General features: G+C 26.0%; 1 protein-coding gene across 1 annotated transcript; it reads right to left on the bottom strand.

Moving 5' to 3' along the window:
- Nucleotides 1-228: 228 nt before the first annotated feature.
- LOC111399228 (EG45-like domain containing protein) lies at nt 229-1,515 on the bottom strand. The gene is made up of 3 exons (XM_023026493.1): nt 1,416-1,515; nt 993-1,293; nt 229-329 (listed from the first exon to the last, which is right to left on the bottom strand). The coding sequence occupies exons 1-3, from the start codon at nt 1,495-1,497 to the stop codon at nt 323-325; spliced, it is 390 nt and encodes a 129-aa protein (XP_022882261.1). The 5' UTR covers nt 1,498-1,515; the 3' UTR covers nt 229-322.
- Between the last annotated feature and the right edge of the window lie 12,679 nt (nt 1,516-14,194).

Here is a 14,194-nt window from a genome sequence, read left to right as displayed (position 1 = left end):
AGGATAACGAGCTTGAGCTCAACTTGTCAAAGTGACAGGCAAAACTCATGGGTATATAGGTTGAGCCTATTCTGCCCATTGACTTTGGCGGGTCGAGCTCGTGGGTAGATGGGTCAAGGCTACTCGGTCCATTACCACCACTACCAAAAGTTTTGACGTAAAATATTGAAAAGAGAAAAAATTAAAGAAATATTACTGCGAATAAAGCAAGACAAAGATTGGAGACAATTAAGTACACATTAATAATTTGCTTATCAACATTATTACAACCATTCTCCAAAAACTATTCATGCCGGCTTCTTCATGAACTTTCATATCCAATTCAAACCCTACACATAACAACAAAATTAAATTGTTGTTAATAACGAATGCAATAAGATGGTAAAAAATAATTTATATAATTGTTTTTAAATTTATTGATCGTGACATTTAAATGTATTTGAAATTTGGGATTTATAGAAATAGGTATGAGTTACTAAGCAATTCTTTTAAGGATTCATTTATTTATTTATTATTATTTTTTTTCAACACACGACATGATTAATTATACTTAAAAGTAACTTATTAACTGCTTTTTCTTTACAACATGTCTTTACATGCTATCGAAAGAAGCAACGAAAAAACTACTAGACGAAAAGTACATTATCAAGTAAAGGAGTTTAAAAAAGTTATTTTTAAGAGTGAATAAACATCTTCTTTGCTTTTGAGTCCCTTTTTTTTGAAGAATAGATTTTGTGATAATAATTTTTGAAGAATATATGGTTAAAATGTAGTTGAATTTACGTGTAAAATTTATTTTATTGGAAGAGCTGTGATTTAAAATTGGTTTACAAAAAATAATTTCATTTTCTCTTTAAAATATTTATAGGAAGACCTAAATATTGGCACCTTCCAGACACAAAAGGAAGTCTTCTTCTCCCGCATCATTTAATGCATGTTTATGTTATCAATTGAAAACTTTCTCAGAAGAGACAAATTTTAGATATACTCACTGTTGAAGTTCAATGTTCATGGAAGTTGCAGGCGGTCTTCCAATTGTACGAAAAGCTGTATTTGATAGTACCATGGTGACTCCTCCTCTGGTTGGCCGAGAAACAGAAGTTTGGGCCCGATCAACTATCTTCACTTGAATTGTCTCTCCAGGAATGCAAGTGCGTGGCACGGCGGCGCTGATACACCTCACCAAGTATTGACGTCCACAGGAGGCGCCATTGTCCCATATCCCCTCTCCGGCGGCTGCAAATAGGTTGCTCGACGGGAATTGTGAAAAATCATTGCCGTAACACGCGGTGGCTGCATATAGATACAAATGCAGTATGTATATATATATATATATTTACACATTCTTGAATCAGTGGAAAGTAATCTCAAATAGAACAGTTGAATTCTAAATTCTCAGTTAAAGGAGAACTTACGTGTATAAGGGGGATTGTAGAAACTGGCGGTGCCCACGTCAGCATGGGAAAAATTGCAGATGCAAACAAAGAAGAAGATCATCCATACAATGAGTGGAATTGACATCCTATAAATTCATTGGGGGAAATAGACCCTGTTATCTACAATGTTTCAAAAACATATACTCCCTCCGGAGATTAAGAAATTAATTTGTTTAATGTTATTGGAAAAATAATTTTTGCAAAGAATTTTTCTAATTTATCCTTATTTAATTGTTAACAACTAGTGGTAAATAAAGTGGAGAATGTACTTTTGTCCATGTTTTCATGGTGTGGGAAATGTGTGTATGTATTTGGATAATTTCAAGTAAGCAAATTAAAATTTGTACAATTTAAAATTTAAGTGAGAGGAATTCGTTATCGTTAGAAAAATTAAATAAGGATAAATTAGTGAAGGAACAAAACTATACTTTCTCAATAAATAAAATTTCTAGAGTAATGTTATTTAGCGTCATGATATTTAACATCAGTTTAAGCGATAGCACTAATAACTTTAAGCCTATGTTTGACTCCCTTTTTTTCAAAAACGCATTTTTCTAAAAAATCATTTTTAACTATACATTTTCCCATAAAATAATTTTACAGGTATATCAAAAAATTTTCCTCATTTTGTAATCATACATTCTCCAAAAGAATCATTGTTCCAAAGTACATTCCCTGAAAAATGGGACTCAAATAGGAAGCTAAATTAGATGTTCAATTAAATACAATGAATTATGACTTATTTAATAGAATATGTGATATGCTGACACTTGGATTGATGTTCAAAACTATTGATATTAGATAGCATTATTCAAATTTTTACGCTCGACATGGAGAAGCTCAACACATTTTAAAACTGAAATTTTATGGATCAAGAAAGAAAATATCAAGTCCTTGTTTGAGCACCTTTTTTTACATCAAATACATTTTTTAACAATGATTTGACCTTACTTCAAGCACACAATCTCTAATAAAATAATATTACATGCAAATAAAAACTTTTGTTTATTTTTTAACCACACGTTTTCTATCACATTATTCAAAAATACATTTTTTTTTATAAGAATGAGGCTCAAACAATGGCCAAATTTAGAATTCAAGAAATAGGCAATGGAAACTACAGAAACAATATGCCTCTATTCGGTTCAACTAAAAAATTGAACTAAAATTTAAATCAAAGTCAAAGTCAACAATCAATTTTTATCGTACATATATTACATGGCACTTACAATTTTTTAACTATATATTTCATCAATTTTTATCACAATTTACTATATATCTAATTTTTATCTATATCAAACATAAGGTTATATATCAATTAATCTAAGTCGATACAAAAGCTTAAATTTGAAGAACTAAAAGACCCTTTAGAAAATCGAGAGATTAGACTGTAGTTACAAGAAACCAAAAGAAACGGGAATAAAAATAATAAATGATAAAATAAATAAGCATGGATCAATTTCCTCTTTGCATGAGCATCAAAATATTTTCTTCTTATTTGACCATCCTTGTAATTAGTGAAAACTAAGACGTCTAGAAGCATTCCTTATTCCTTTTTCTAAAATATTTAAGGATCCAATACTTCATCACTTAAGCACAAGCATATCTTAATATGGACGATTCGATACTCCATTATTAATTTTTTATACATAGAACGTATCGATTTCAAGTAAAAAATAAAAATAGTATAAAAGAGAAAATAATATTATTTGAGATTTTTTAAAAACAGATTTTCCATAGATTTTGATAAAGATTTATGGAATACGTGGTTGAAAAATTGTGATCTTATGGAATGTGTGATTAAAATTAATTGTTGATTTTAATTTAAATTAAAATTTAAAATTTAATTTCTATCAAATAGGGACGTAGAAATTGAAAATATACATCTCCTAAATTACTATATACCCTAAAAGCACCCAAATTTTGGTATCTAGTAAAATAATCAAAGTAAAATAAATGAATCAATAGTCACATAATTGTTAAGTTGGAACCTAGTGAGTTAAATAGTTACCGAGTTTATCCAAGTCCAAATTAATAAGCACCAATTTAGTTCGGTTAAAAATTAAAATTTTAATAAATTATAATAGAAGTTAATAGAATATATGATTAAAAAGTTAATAAAAATCGTGGATCACAATTAAAAATAAATTCAAAAAAATACATTCCAAATAGATGTTGAAAGTTGGGATTCCATCAGTTTCTATTGTGACGGACGGCGGGCATGTGTTATTGGGCAATGAATATTCCGTGCAAATGCTGGAGGGTTCAGAATTAGGGCCATGGCTTTGAGCAAATGTACCTTAGAAGATCCTAGGGGAAAATGGGATGTTTAATATGTTAAATGTAGCCCATGTTTCACTCAGTTAAAATTTTGAATTAAAATTATTAATTAATTTTGATTGTAAATTTCATGGGATTTATAATTTTTTTATCACACATTTCGTTAATTTTTATTAAAATCTAGTAAAAATCTAACTTTTATGTAAACCAAACTTGAGCTTAATTATATTGAATAAGAATTAAAACCGAAAAAGTTTTAAAATCCATTATTGTATTAGTGCTTTTCCAGACTCCACAAAAGTATTGGTTGATAAGAACTAAATGGGTGTACACCTTGTTTGACACTTGCCTATATATCAAAAATTTGATCATTGTTTGGAAAAATAATAGAATTCTGCCAACTCATATGGATGTCAAACTAGACGTTAATTTAGATATACATGTAGTATGATTCGATTGATAAAAGTGTAAATCTAACGAAACAAAAATAACAATATCCCAGTTAGAACATAGTAATCTATTTTAGCACCACCATTAAGTGATATAAAATAAGATGTAGAATTAAATAAGACACATAAGTCTAACTTTCAATTAAGTATATCACATAGTGTCATTTAAATTGTGTCATAACATTAATAGTACTAAATAATATTATTCGTTCAAATAATGCCTATGGTTGACTTGTCTCTATGATCGGGCCAAGTATTATTTCCAGAAGATCTATTGGGACATTTTTTCAAGCCTAGGAAAATAAAATAGAGTGAAGACAAAACATTGGTACAATAATAGAAAAGTTGAAATGAGATTTTGATGGATTTTAAAATATTATAAATTTGTAAATTAGAATGGATTTTCATAAAATCAAAAAATTCTCACTAAAGATTGTAAAATTTTAAAAGAGTTTGTTATATGTATTTTAAAATTGAAATTCATTCACATCTTTAAGATTTCTCCAGTAACAAAATACTTACAAATTCACTAGAACGCCTATATTTTAAATAATTTCTGAAATCCGTCAAAATCTCGATTAGAGACATCAAGATTTTAATAAATTTCATTAAAATCTTAATTAGCAACAACTCAATTTAAAAAAGACTTTTAAAATTCATTAGAATCTCAATTGGGGACACCACTTAAATTCATAAATTTTCGAAACCTAGAATTTATGAAATTAAATAACCCCAGGAATCTGCTTCTACTTTAGTTTTTATGCTAAAATCATAGGTTGACAATATCATTCATTCCCAAAAATGAAAAAAAAAAAATAATAATAATAATAACAACAACTAAAATAAAGGTCAAGAAAGTATACAAAGAGCAAGTAAAACTGAACTAAACAACCACCTAAATTAATGAAACAGAGATATGTTCAATCAAAGTGGTGGGGTGATGGGAAGAGGAAGAGGAAGATCAAGATGAAGTGCGTACGTACCTCATATCTGAAGAGAAATACTACAAAATATATAAAACTTTTGAAATTATCGTCCTTTTTTTTATTGAAAAGTTTGGTTCATGTTGCTACTTATATAAGGTATAATTCTTTTGAAAAGGGTAAGAACTGAAAAAATGCGCAATATAGAAATCAAGAATCAGATTGCTTAATGACCTTTATAAATTACAGCAATCAACACGGAATCAATAAAGTTACCTTAAAAGTTAAAACAATAGCTAAATTAGGGTACGTTTGGCTAATCTTAAAACTTAAAAATAATATGTGTTTGTTTGGTAGGGATTTTGTTAATTATTTTTTGACTGTTATAAATAAAGTATGTCCTACCTGTGAGAGAAAAATTAAAAAATGACGACTGAAATAGTGAAATAATGGTAAAAAAAATTAATGTTAATTGGATTAAAATCTCTACCAAACATGCATATTTGGTTCGAAGCTTACTTATTTCAAATTCTGATCAATCAAGTTTCATTTGTCTTGAAATTATATTTATTTACTTATTAATGGATATTTTATGGGTGTCCTCAACTAAAATTTTGATGAATTTTAAAAGATTATAAATCCTAATAAATTTTGTGGATTTCAATAAATTTCACAAATCCCATAAATTTTTTTATCAAATATGGTGAAAATTCTAAATATTTGATTATATTTTTTTTAAGCTTGAAATCATCCAAATCTTTTAAAATCCTTCTATTAATGAAATCTTAATAAATTCACTAGTTATTGAATACCTAAATTTAAAGAATTTCAATAAATTTCATTAAAATCTCATTTGGAGACCAAATTTAATGGATTTTAATTAAATCCATTAAAATCTCAATTAATGACACTTAAGTTTATAAGAATTTTTATAATTTATCACAATTTCAATTGAGGATACCCTTATTAAGCTTATTTAACATGAAAAGTTAAATAAATCACAAACGATGAATTATAAAGCAAAAAATCACTTCGCTAAACCTAATTGTTTCAAATATTGCTCATGCTAAGGCTTGCCGTATGAGTTTACGAGCATTTTGGGTACACTTCTCTTGCAATCCATTTTCATTTTGGCTTTTAAATCTCTTAATTGATTTCTATGTCAACTACAATGTACCACTTAACACTTTTCCAAAAACGCGAAATTGCTGCTTTAGAATGAGGACCATTTCCCACTATGCTAATGCTCGTTTAGTTATATTTGAAATCAAATTAAAGATTATAAACTCAATCGCGATATAATAAAGTTCAATAGTTTAATTAAAATCTCATTGAAAGTTGAATAACAACAAATGAAATTTATCTAAGGCATGTACTTATAGTATGTCAGATCATGAGGCAACCTAGTAGGATATGTAAAAGTGATTGACACGATCCCCTTTACACTTCTAATTTTTTATTTTTTTTTCATTAAAAAGATGTTTCATTTTATCTTCTCCATGATCCATACGAAGCAATAATAAAAAATAAAGTTATATAGAAGATGGTAACGAAATAGATTATACTCCATTTTATGTGCTATTTAAGAATTTTGCCCTTTTAACATTGTGCACATCTAAGTGCCTACTCAATAGTTTTGGACCGAAAAATTGAATTATGTAGGATTCTACATTGCAAATATATGGCTTGCTCACGAAACTCCATTTGATATTTAACAAATTTCAAGGAAACTTTTGAGATTAATTATTTCAAATGCATTCAAGTTTTGGCAAGCAAAAAAAGTAGCTTTGGAACACAATTACTTTTGACATTGTCTGTAAATTTTATTTAAAACGTGTATTTATAAAACATTTCACTTAGACCACTGATTCAGTTATGACATTCATTTTAAACAAAAATCCTATGCATATTCCAAGTCATTAAATCATTAAGAATTTTTGTGGATAAGTAGAATGGCCAATTAAAAACCGAACGTCAAATCGGATAAATAATGAATTTCAATTTGAGACGATGACCTAAATGAAATGTTTTGTAATGTTTAGTCAGTCTAAAACAAATTAAAGTTCAGTAGCCAACACGATACTAAGTATAAAAAAGAGTGGATATTAGTAAAATTAACCTATTTATAAATGGCTTATAACATACACAAATTTAGTTTTTAAAGAGCACACTCCACAATTTAGTGAGCATCTCTAAAATTTAGAGAGTAAAAATTTTTAAATACTCAATGGTTCTTTATATTTAACATTTAATTTTATTACTTCAAAAAAATATTTATTATTTTTCTCTATCTTTTAATTTCGCTAGCTTATATATATATATATATACACTATTTATCTCCATTGAAAATTGAAATATAAATTATTATAATATTTTAACTAGCTTTTTTTTTTTGATACATTTTCTTGTAATTTTTATTTACAAAAACGTGTACTTATAAAACATTTCATTTAGACCACCGATTCAGTTATGACATTCATTTTAAACAAAAATCCTATGCATATTCCAAGTCATTAAATCGTTAAGAATTCTTGTGGACAAATAGAATGGCCAACTAAAAATTTGACGTTAAATCAAATAAATAATGAATTTCAATTTGAGACGATGACCAAAATGTAACGTTTTGTGATGTTTAGTGAACCTAAAACTAATTAAAGTTCAGTAGCCAAAATGATACTAAGTATAAAATAGAGTGGATATTAATAAAATTAACCCTATTTATAAATGGTTTATAACATATAAAAATTTAGTTTCTAAATAGCATTTTTCAAGAGACTTTCTATTTTTAAAGCGCATATTCTACAATTTAGTGAGGAGCTAGAATTTAAAGAGTAAAATCTTTTAGATACTCCAATAGGTCTTTTATATTTAACACTTAATTTTACTTCTCCAAAAAATTATTTATTATTTTTCTAGATCTTTTATTTTCTCTAGCAATTTAAAATATAAATTATTACACTATTTGTCTCCATTGAAAATTGAAATATAAATTATTAAACAATTTTTTATACAAATTATTATACAATTTTCACTAGCTTTTTCTCGTGGACATTGTCCTGTAAATTTTATTTAAAACGGTGTGTTTTTTTTAAAACATCTCATTTAGACCTATGATTCAGTTATGACTTTCATTTTAAACAAAAATCCTATGCATATTACAAGTTGTTAAATTGTTAAGAATGTTTGTGGACAAGTTGAATGGCCAGTTAAAAACCAAACGCCAAATTGAATAAATAATGAATTTCAATTTGAGACGATGACCTAAACAAAACCTTTTGTTATGTTTAGTGAGTATAAAACAAATTGAAGTTTAGTTGCCAACACGATACTAAATATAAAATAGAGTGGATATTAGTAAAATTAACCCTATTTATAAATGGCTTATAACATATACAAATTTAATTTTTAAAGAGTATTCCCAAAAAACTCTCTATTTTTAAAGAGCATATTCAACAATTTAGGGAACATCTGTAAATTTAGAAAGTAAAATTTTTAAATATTCCAACAGGTTCTTTATATTTAACACTTAATTTTACTACTCCAAAAAAATATTCATTATTTTTCTCCATCTTTTATTTTTGCTAGCTTTTTCTATATAAATTATTATACTATTTGTCTTCATTGAAAGTTGAAACATAAATTATTATACTATTTTCACTACCTTTTTTTTTTCGGCAATGTCTCGTAAATTTTATTTAAAACAACATGTATTTATAAAACATTTCATTTAGACCTTTGATTCAGTTCTGACATTCATTTTAAACAAAAATCCTAAGCATATTCCAAGTCATTAAGAATTTTTGTGGATAAATAGAATGGCAAGTTAAAAATTAAACGTCAAATTGAATAAATAATGAATTTCAATTTGAGACAATGATATAAATGAAACGTTTTGTGATGCTTAGTGAATCTAATATAAATTAAAGTTCAGTAGCCAACAATATACTAAGTATAAAATAGAGTGGATATTAGTAAAATTAACCCTATTTTTAAATAGCTTATGACATATACAAATTTAGTTTCTGAGGAGTATTTTCAAGAGACTTTCTGCCTTTAAATAGCATATTCTACAATTTAGTGAGGACCGATAAATTTAAAGAGTAAAAACTGTTAGGTACTTCAACAAGGTTTTTTTTTTTTAATATTTAACACTTAATTTTACTTCTTCAAAAAAATATTTATAATTTTTCTAGATCTTTTATTTTCACTAGCTTTTTTATATATAAATTATTATACTATTTGTCTCCATTGAAAATTGAAATATAAATTATTATACAATTTTCACTAGCTCTTTCTCATGGATATTGTCTTGTAAATTTTATTTAAAATGGCCTGTATTTTTAAAACATTTCATTTAGACCAATGATTCAGTTATGACATTCATTTTAAACAAAAATCCTATGCATATTCCAAGTCATTAGATTGTTAAGAATTTTTGTGGATAAGTAGAATGGCTAATTAAAAACAAAACGTCAAATCAAATAAAAAATGAATTTCAATTTGAGACGATGACCCAAATGAAACCTTTTTTGATGTTTAGTGAGTCAAAAAAAAAAAAAATTAAAGTTCAGTAGCCAACACGATACTATGTATAAAACAGAGTGGATATTAGTAAAATTAACCCTATTTATAAATGGCTTATAAAATATACAGATTTAGTTTCCAAAAAGCATTTGCAAAAGTCTTTCTATTTTTAAAGAGTACATTCTACAGTTTTGTGAGGACCCATAAATTTAAAGACTAAATATTTTTGGTATTCCAACAGGCTTTTTTTATTTTTTTTATTTTTTTAATACTTAATTCTCCTTCTCCAAAAAAATATTTATTCTTTTTCTAGATCTTTTATTTTCACTAGCTTTTTCATATATAAATTATTATATTATTTGTCCCCATTGAAAATTGAAATATAAATTATTATACAATTTTCACTAGCTTTTTCTCGTGGACATTGTCCTGTAAAATTTATTTAAAACGGTGTGTTCTTTTAAACCATTTCATTTAGACCTATGATTCAGTTATGACATTTATTTTAAGCAAAAATCCTATGCATATTCCAAGTTGTTAAATTGTTAAGAATTTTTGTGGATAAGTTGAATGGCCAGTTAAAAACTGAGCGCTGAATTGAATAAATAATGAATTTCAATTTGAGACGATGACCTAAACAAAACCTTTTGTTATGTTTAGTGAGTCTAAAACAAATTAAAGTTCAGTTGCCAACACGATGCTAACTATAAAATAGAGTGGATATTAGTAAAATCAACCCTATTTATAAATGGCGTATAACAAATACAAATTTAGTTTTTGAAGAGTATCCCGAAAAAAGTCTTTATTTTCAAAAAGCATATTCTACAATTTAGTGAGCATCTGTAAATTTAGAGAGTAAAATTTTTTAATTACTCCAAAAATTTCTTTATATTTAACACTTAATTTTACTACTCTAAAAATATTTATTATTTTTATCCATCTTTTATTTTTGCTAGCTTTTTTTTATATATAAATTATTATACTATTTCTCTTCATTGAAAATTGAAATATAAATTATTGTACTATTTTCACTAGCCTTTTATTTTGGACAATGTCCTATAAATTTTATTCAAAACAACGTGTATTCATAAAACATTTCATTTAGACGACTGATTGAGTTATGACATTCATTTTAAACAAAAATCTTAAGCATATTCCAAGTCATTAAATCGTTAAGAATTTTAGTGGATAAATAGAATGGCAAGTTAAAAACTAAACGTCAAATCGAATAAATAATGAATTTCAATTTGAGACGATGACCTAAATGAAACATTTTGTAATGCATAGTAAATCTAAAATAATTAAAGTTCAGTAGCCAACACGATACTAAGTATAAAATAGAGTGGATTTTAGTAAAATTAACCCTATTTATAAATGGCTTAAAACGAATACAAATTTAGTTTTTGAAGAGCATCCCGAAAAAAGTCTCTATTTTAAAAAAACATATTCTACAATTTAGTGAGCATCTGTAAATTTAGATGTAACATTTTTTAAGTACTCCAAATTTTTTTATATATTTAACAATTAATTTTACTACTCCAAAAATATTTATTATATTTATCCATCTTTTATTTTTGCCAGCTTTTTTTTATATAAATTATTATACTATTTGTCTCCATTGAAAATTGAAATATAAATTATTATACTATTTTCACTAGCCTTTTATTTTGGACAATGTCCTGTAAATTTGATTTAAGACAACGTGTATTTATAAAACAGTTCATTTAGACGACTAATTCAGTTATGACATTCATTTTAAACAAAAATCTTAAGCATAGTACAAGTCATTAAATCGTTAAGAATTTTGGTGGATAAATAGAATGGCAAGTTAAAAACTAAACGTCAAATCGAATAAATAACGAATTTCAATTTGAGATGATGACCTAAATGAAACATTTTGTAATGCATAGTGAATATAAAATAATTAAAGTTCAGTAACCAGCACATTACTAAGTATAAAATAGAGTGGATTTTAGTAGAATTAATCCTATTTATAAATGGCTTATAGCGAATACAAATTTAGTTTTTGAAAAGTATATCGAATAAAGACTCTATTTTTAAAAGGCATATTCTACAATTTAGTGAGCATCGGTAAATTTAGAGGTAAAAATTTTTAAGTAATCCAAAAATTTCTTTATATTTAATACTAAATTTTACTACTCCAAAAATGTTTATTATTTTTATCCATCTTTTATTTTTGCTAGCTTTTTTTTTATATAAATTATTATACTATTTATCTCCATTGAAAATTGAAATATAAATGATTATACTATTTTCACTAGCCTTTTATTTTGGACAATGTCCTGTAAATTTTATTCAAAACAACGTGTATTTATAAAACATTTCATTTAGACGACTCATTCAGTTATGACATTCATTTTAAACAAAAATCTTACGCTTATTCCAAGTCATTAAATCCTTAACAATTTTAGTGGATAAATAGAATGGCAAGTTAAAAACTAAACTTCAAATCGAATAAATAACGAATTTCAATTTGAGATGATGACCTAAATGAAACATTTGTAATGCTTAGTGAATCTAAAATAATTAAAGTTCAGTAGCCAACACGATACTAAGTATAAAATAGAGTGGATATTAGTAAAATTAACCCTATTAATAAATGGCTTATAACGAATACAAATTTAGCCCCCGTTTGGTTCCCATTTTCATCCACAAATGTATTCTTTCTACTAACGTGGGTTCCACATGATGACATCTATTTTTGAATTGACTTGTACAATTTTTAATTGTCCCGAAATACCCTAGTTTGTCTTCAACAGCCGCCCTTTTTTGACTTTTTCACCTCTCATAATTGTTGCTCACTTTAGAAGATAGTAAAGGAATTGGGAAATAAAAAGCTGTCGTGGACTATTACATATCTGTGCATTGTTAGTTGAAAGGATTGGCAACGGGTGAATTTTTTTTAAAATGAGAGTGCAAAATGGGCAACAAACAGGGGCTTAGTTTTTGAAGAATATCCCAAAAAAAGTCTATATTTTTAAAAAGCATGTTCTACAATTTAGTGAGTATATGTAAATTTAGAGAGTAAATTTTTTTTAAGTACTCCAAAAATATTTATTATTTTTATCCATCTTTTATTTTTGCTAGCTTTTTTTTATATATAAATTATTATACTATTTGTCTCCATTGAAAATTGAAATATAAATTACTATACTATTTTCATTAGCCTTTTATTTTGGACAATGTCCTGTAAATCTTATTCAAAACAACGTGTATTTATAAAAAAAAATCATTTAGACGACTGATTCAGTGATGACATTCATTTTAAACAAAAATCTTAAGCATATTTCAAGTCATTAAATCCTTAACAATTTTGGTGGATAAATAGAATGGCAAGTTAAAAACTAAACGTCAAATCGAATAAATAACGAATTTCAATTTGAGACGATGACCTAAATGAAACATTTTGTGATGCATAGTAAATCTAAAATAATTAAAGTTCAGTAACCGACACGTTTCTAAGTATAAAATAGAGTGAATATTAGTAAAACTAACCCTATTTATAAATGTCTTATAACATATACAAATTTAGTTTCTAAAGAACATTTTCAAGAGACTTTCTTCTTTTAAAAAACATATTCTACAATTTATTGAGGACCTATAAATTTAAAGAGTAAAAACTTTTAGGTACTCCAACATGTTTTTTATTCTTAACACTTAATTTTACTTCTTCGAAATTTTTTTTATTATTTTCTAGATTTTTTATTTTCACTAGCTTTTTTTTTATATAAATTATTTTACTATTTGTCTCCATTGAAAATTGAAATATAAATTATTATACAATTTCACTAGCTTTTTCTCGTGGACATTGTCTTGTAAATTTTATTTAAAACAGCGTCTATTTTTAAAACATTTCATTTAGACGAATGATTCAGTTATGACATTCATTAAAAAAAATAAAAAAATCCTATGCATATTCCAAGACATTAAATCGTTAAGAATTTTTGTGGATAAGTAGAATAGCGAGTTAAAAACTGAACGTCAAATCGAATAAATATCGAATTTTGAGACAATGACCTGAATGAAACATTTTGTGATGTTTAGTGAGTCCAAAACAATTAAATGTTCTATAGCCAACACGATACTAACTATAAAATAGAGTGGATATTAGTAAATTAACCCTATTTATAAATTGCTTATAACATATATAGATTTAGTTTTTAAAGAGCATCTCCAAAAGGCATTCTATTTTTAAAGAGTATATTCTACAATATAGTGAGCATCTATAAATTTAGAGAGCAACAATTTATAAGCACTCCAACAGGTTCTTTATATTTAACACTTAATTTTACTACTACAAAAAAAATATTTATTATTTTTTTCTATCTTTTATTTTCACTATTTGTTTTTTTTTATATATAAATTGTTATACTATTTGTCTCCTTTGAAAATTGAAATATAAATTATTATACTAATTCACTAGCTTTTTTGGACATGTCCTGTATATTTATTTAAAACAACGTGTATTTATAAAACATTTCATTTAGACCACTAATTCAGTTATGACATTCATTTTAAACAAAAGATCTATGCATATTCCAAGTCTTTAAATCGTTATGAA

The sequence above is a fragment of the Olea europaea genome, chromosome 8 (genome assembly GCF_002742605.1).
Source record: "Olea europaea var. sylvestris chromosome 8, O_europaea_v1, whole genome shotgun sequence".
NCBI lineage: Eukaryota > Viridiplantae > Streptophyta > Magnoliopsida > Lamiales > Oleaceae > Olea > Olea europaea.
The sequence above is the reverse complement of the archived record's forward strand: the minus strand, read 5'-3'. Positions and strand labels throughout refer to the sequence as shown.

Coding starts and splice junctions, on each gene's coding strand:
- LOC111399228 (XM_023026493.1), bottom strand. CDS start 1,497: ATGATCTTCTTCTTTGTTTGCATCTGCAATTTTTCCCATGCTGACGTG. Junction 1,294..1,415: donor CTACAATCCCCCTTATACAC/GTAAGTTCTCCT, acceptor ATCTATATGCAG/CCACCGCGTGTTACGGCAAT.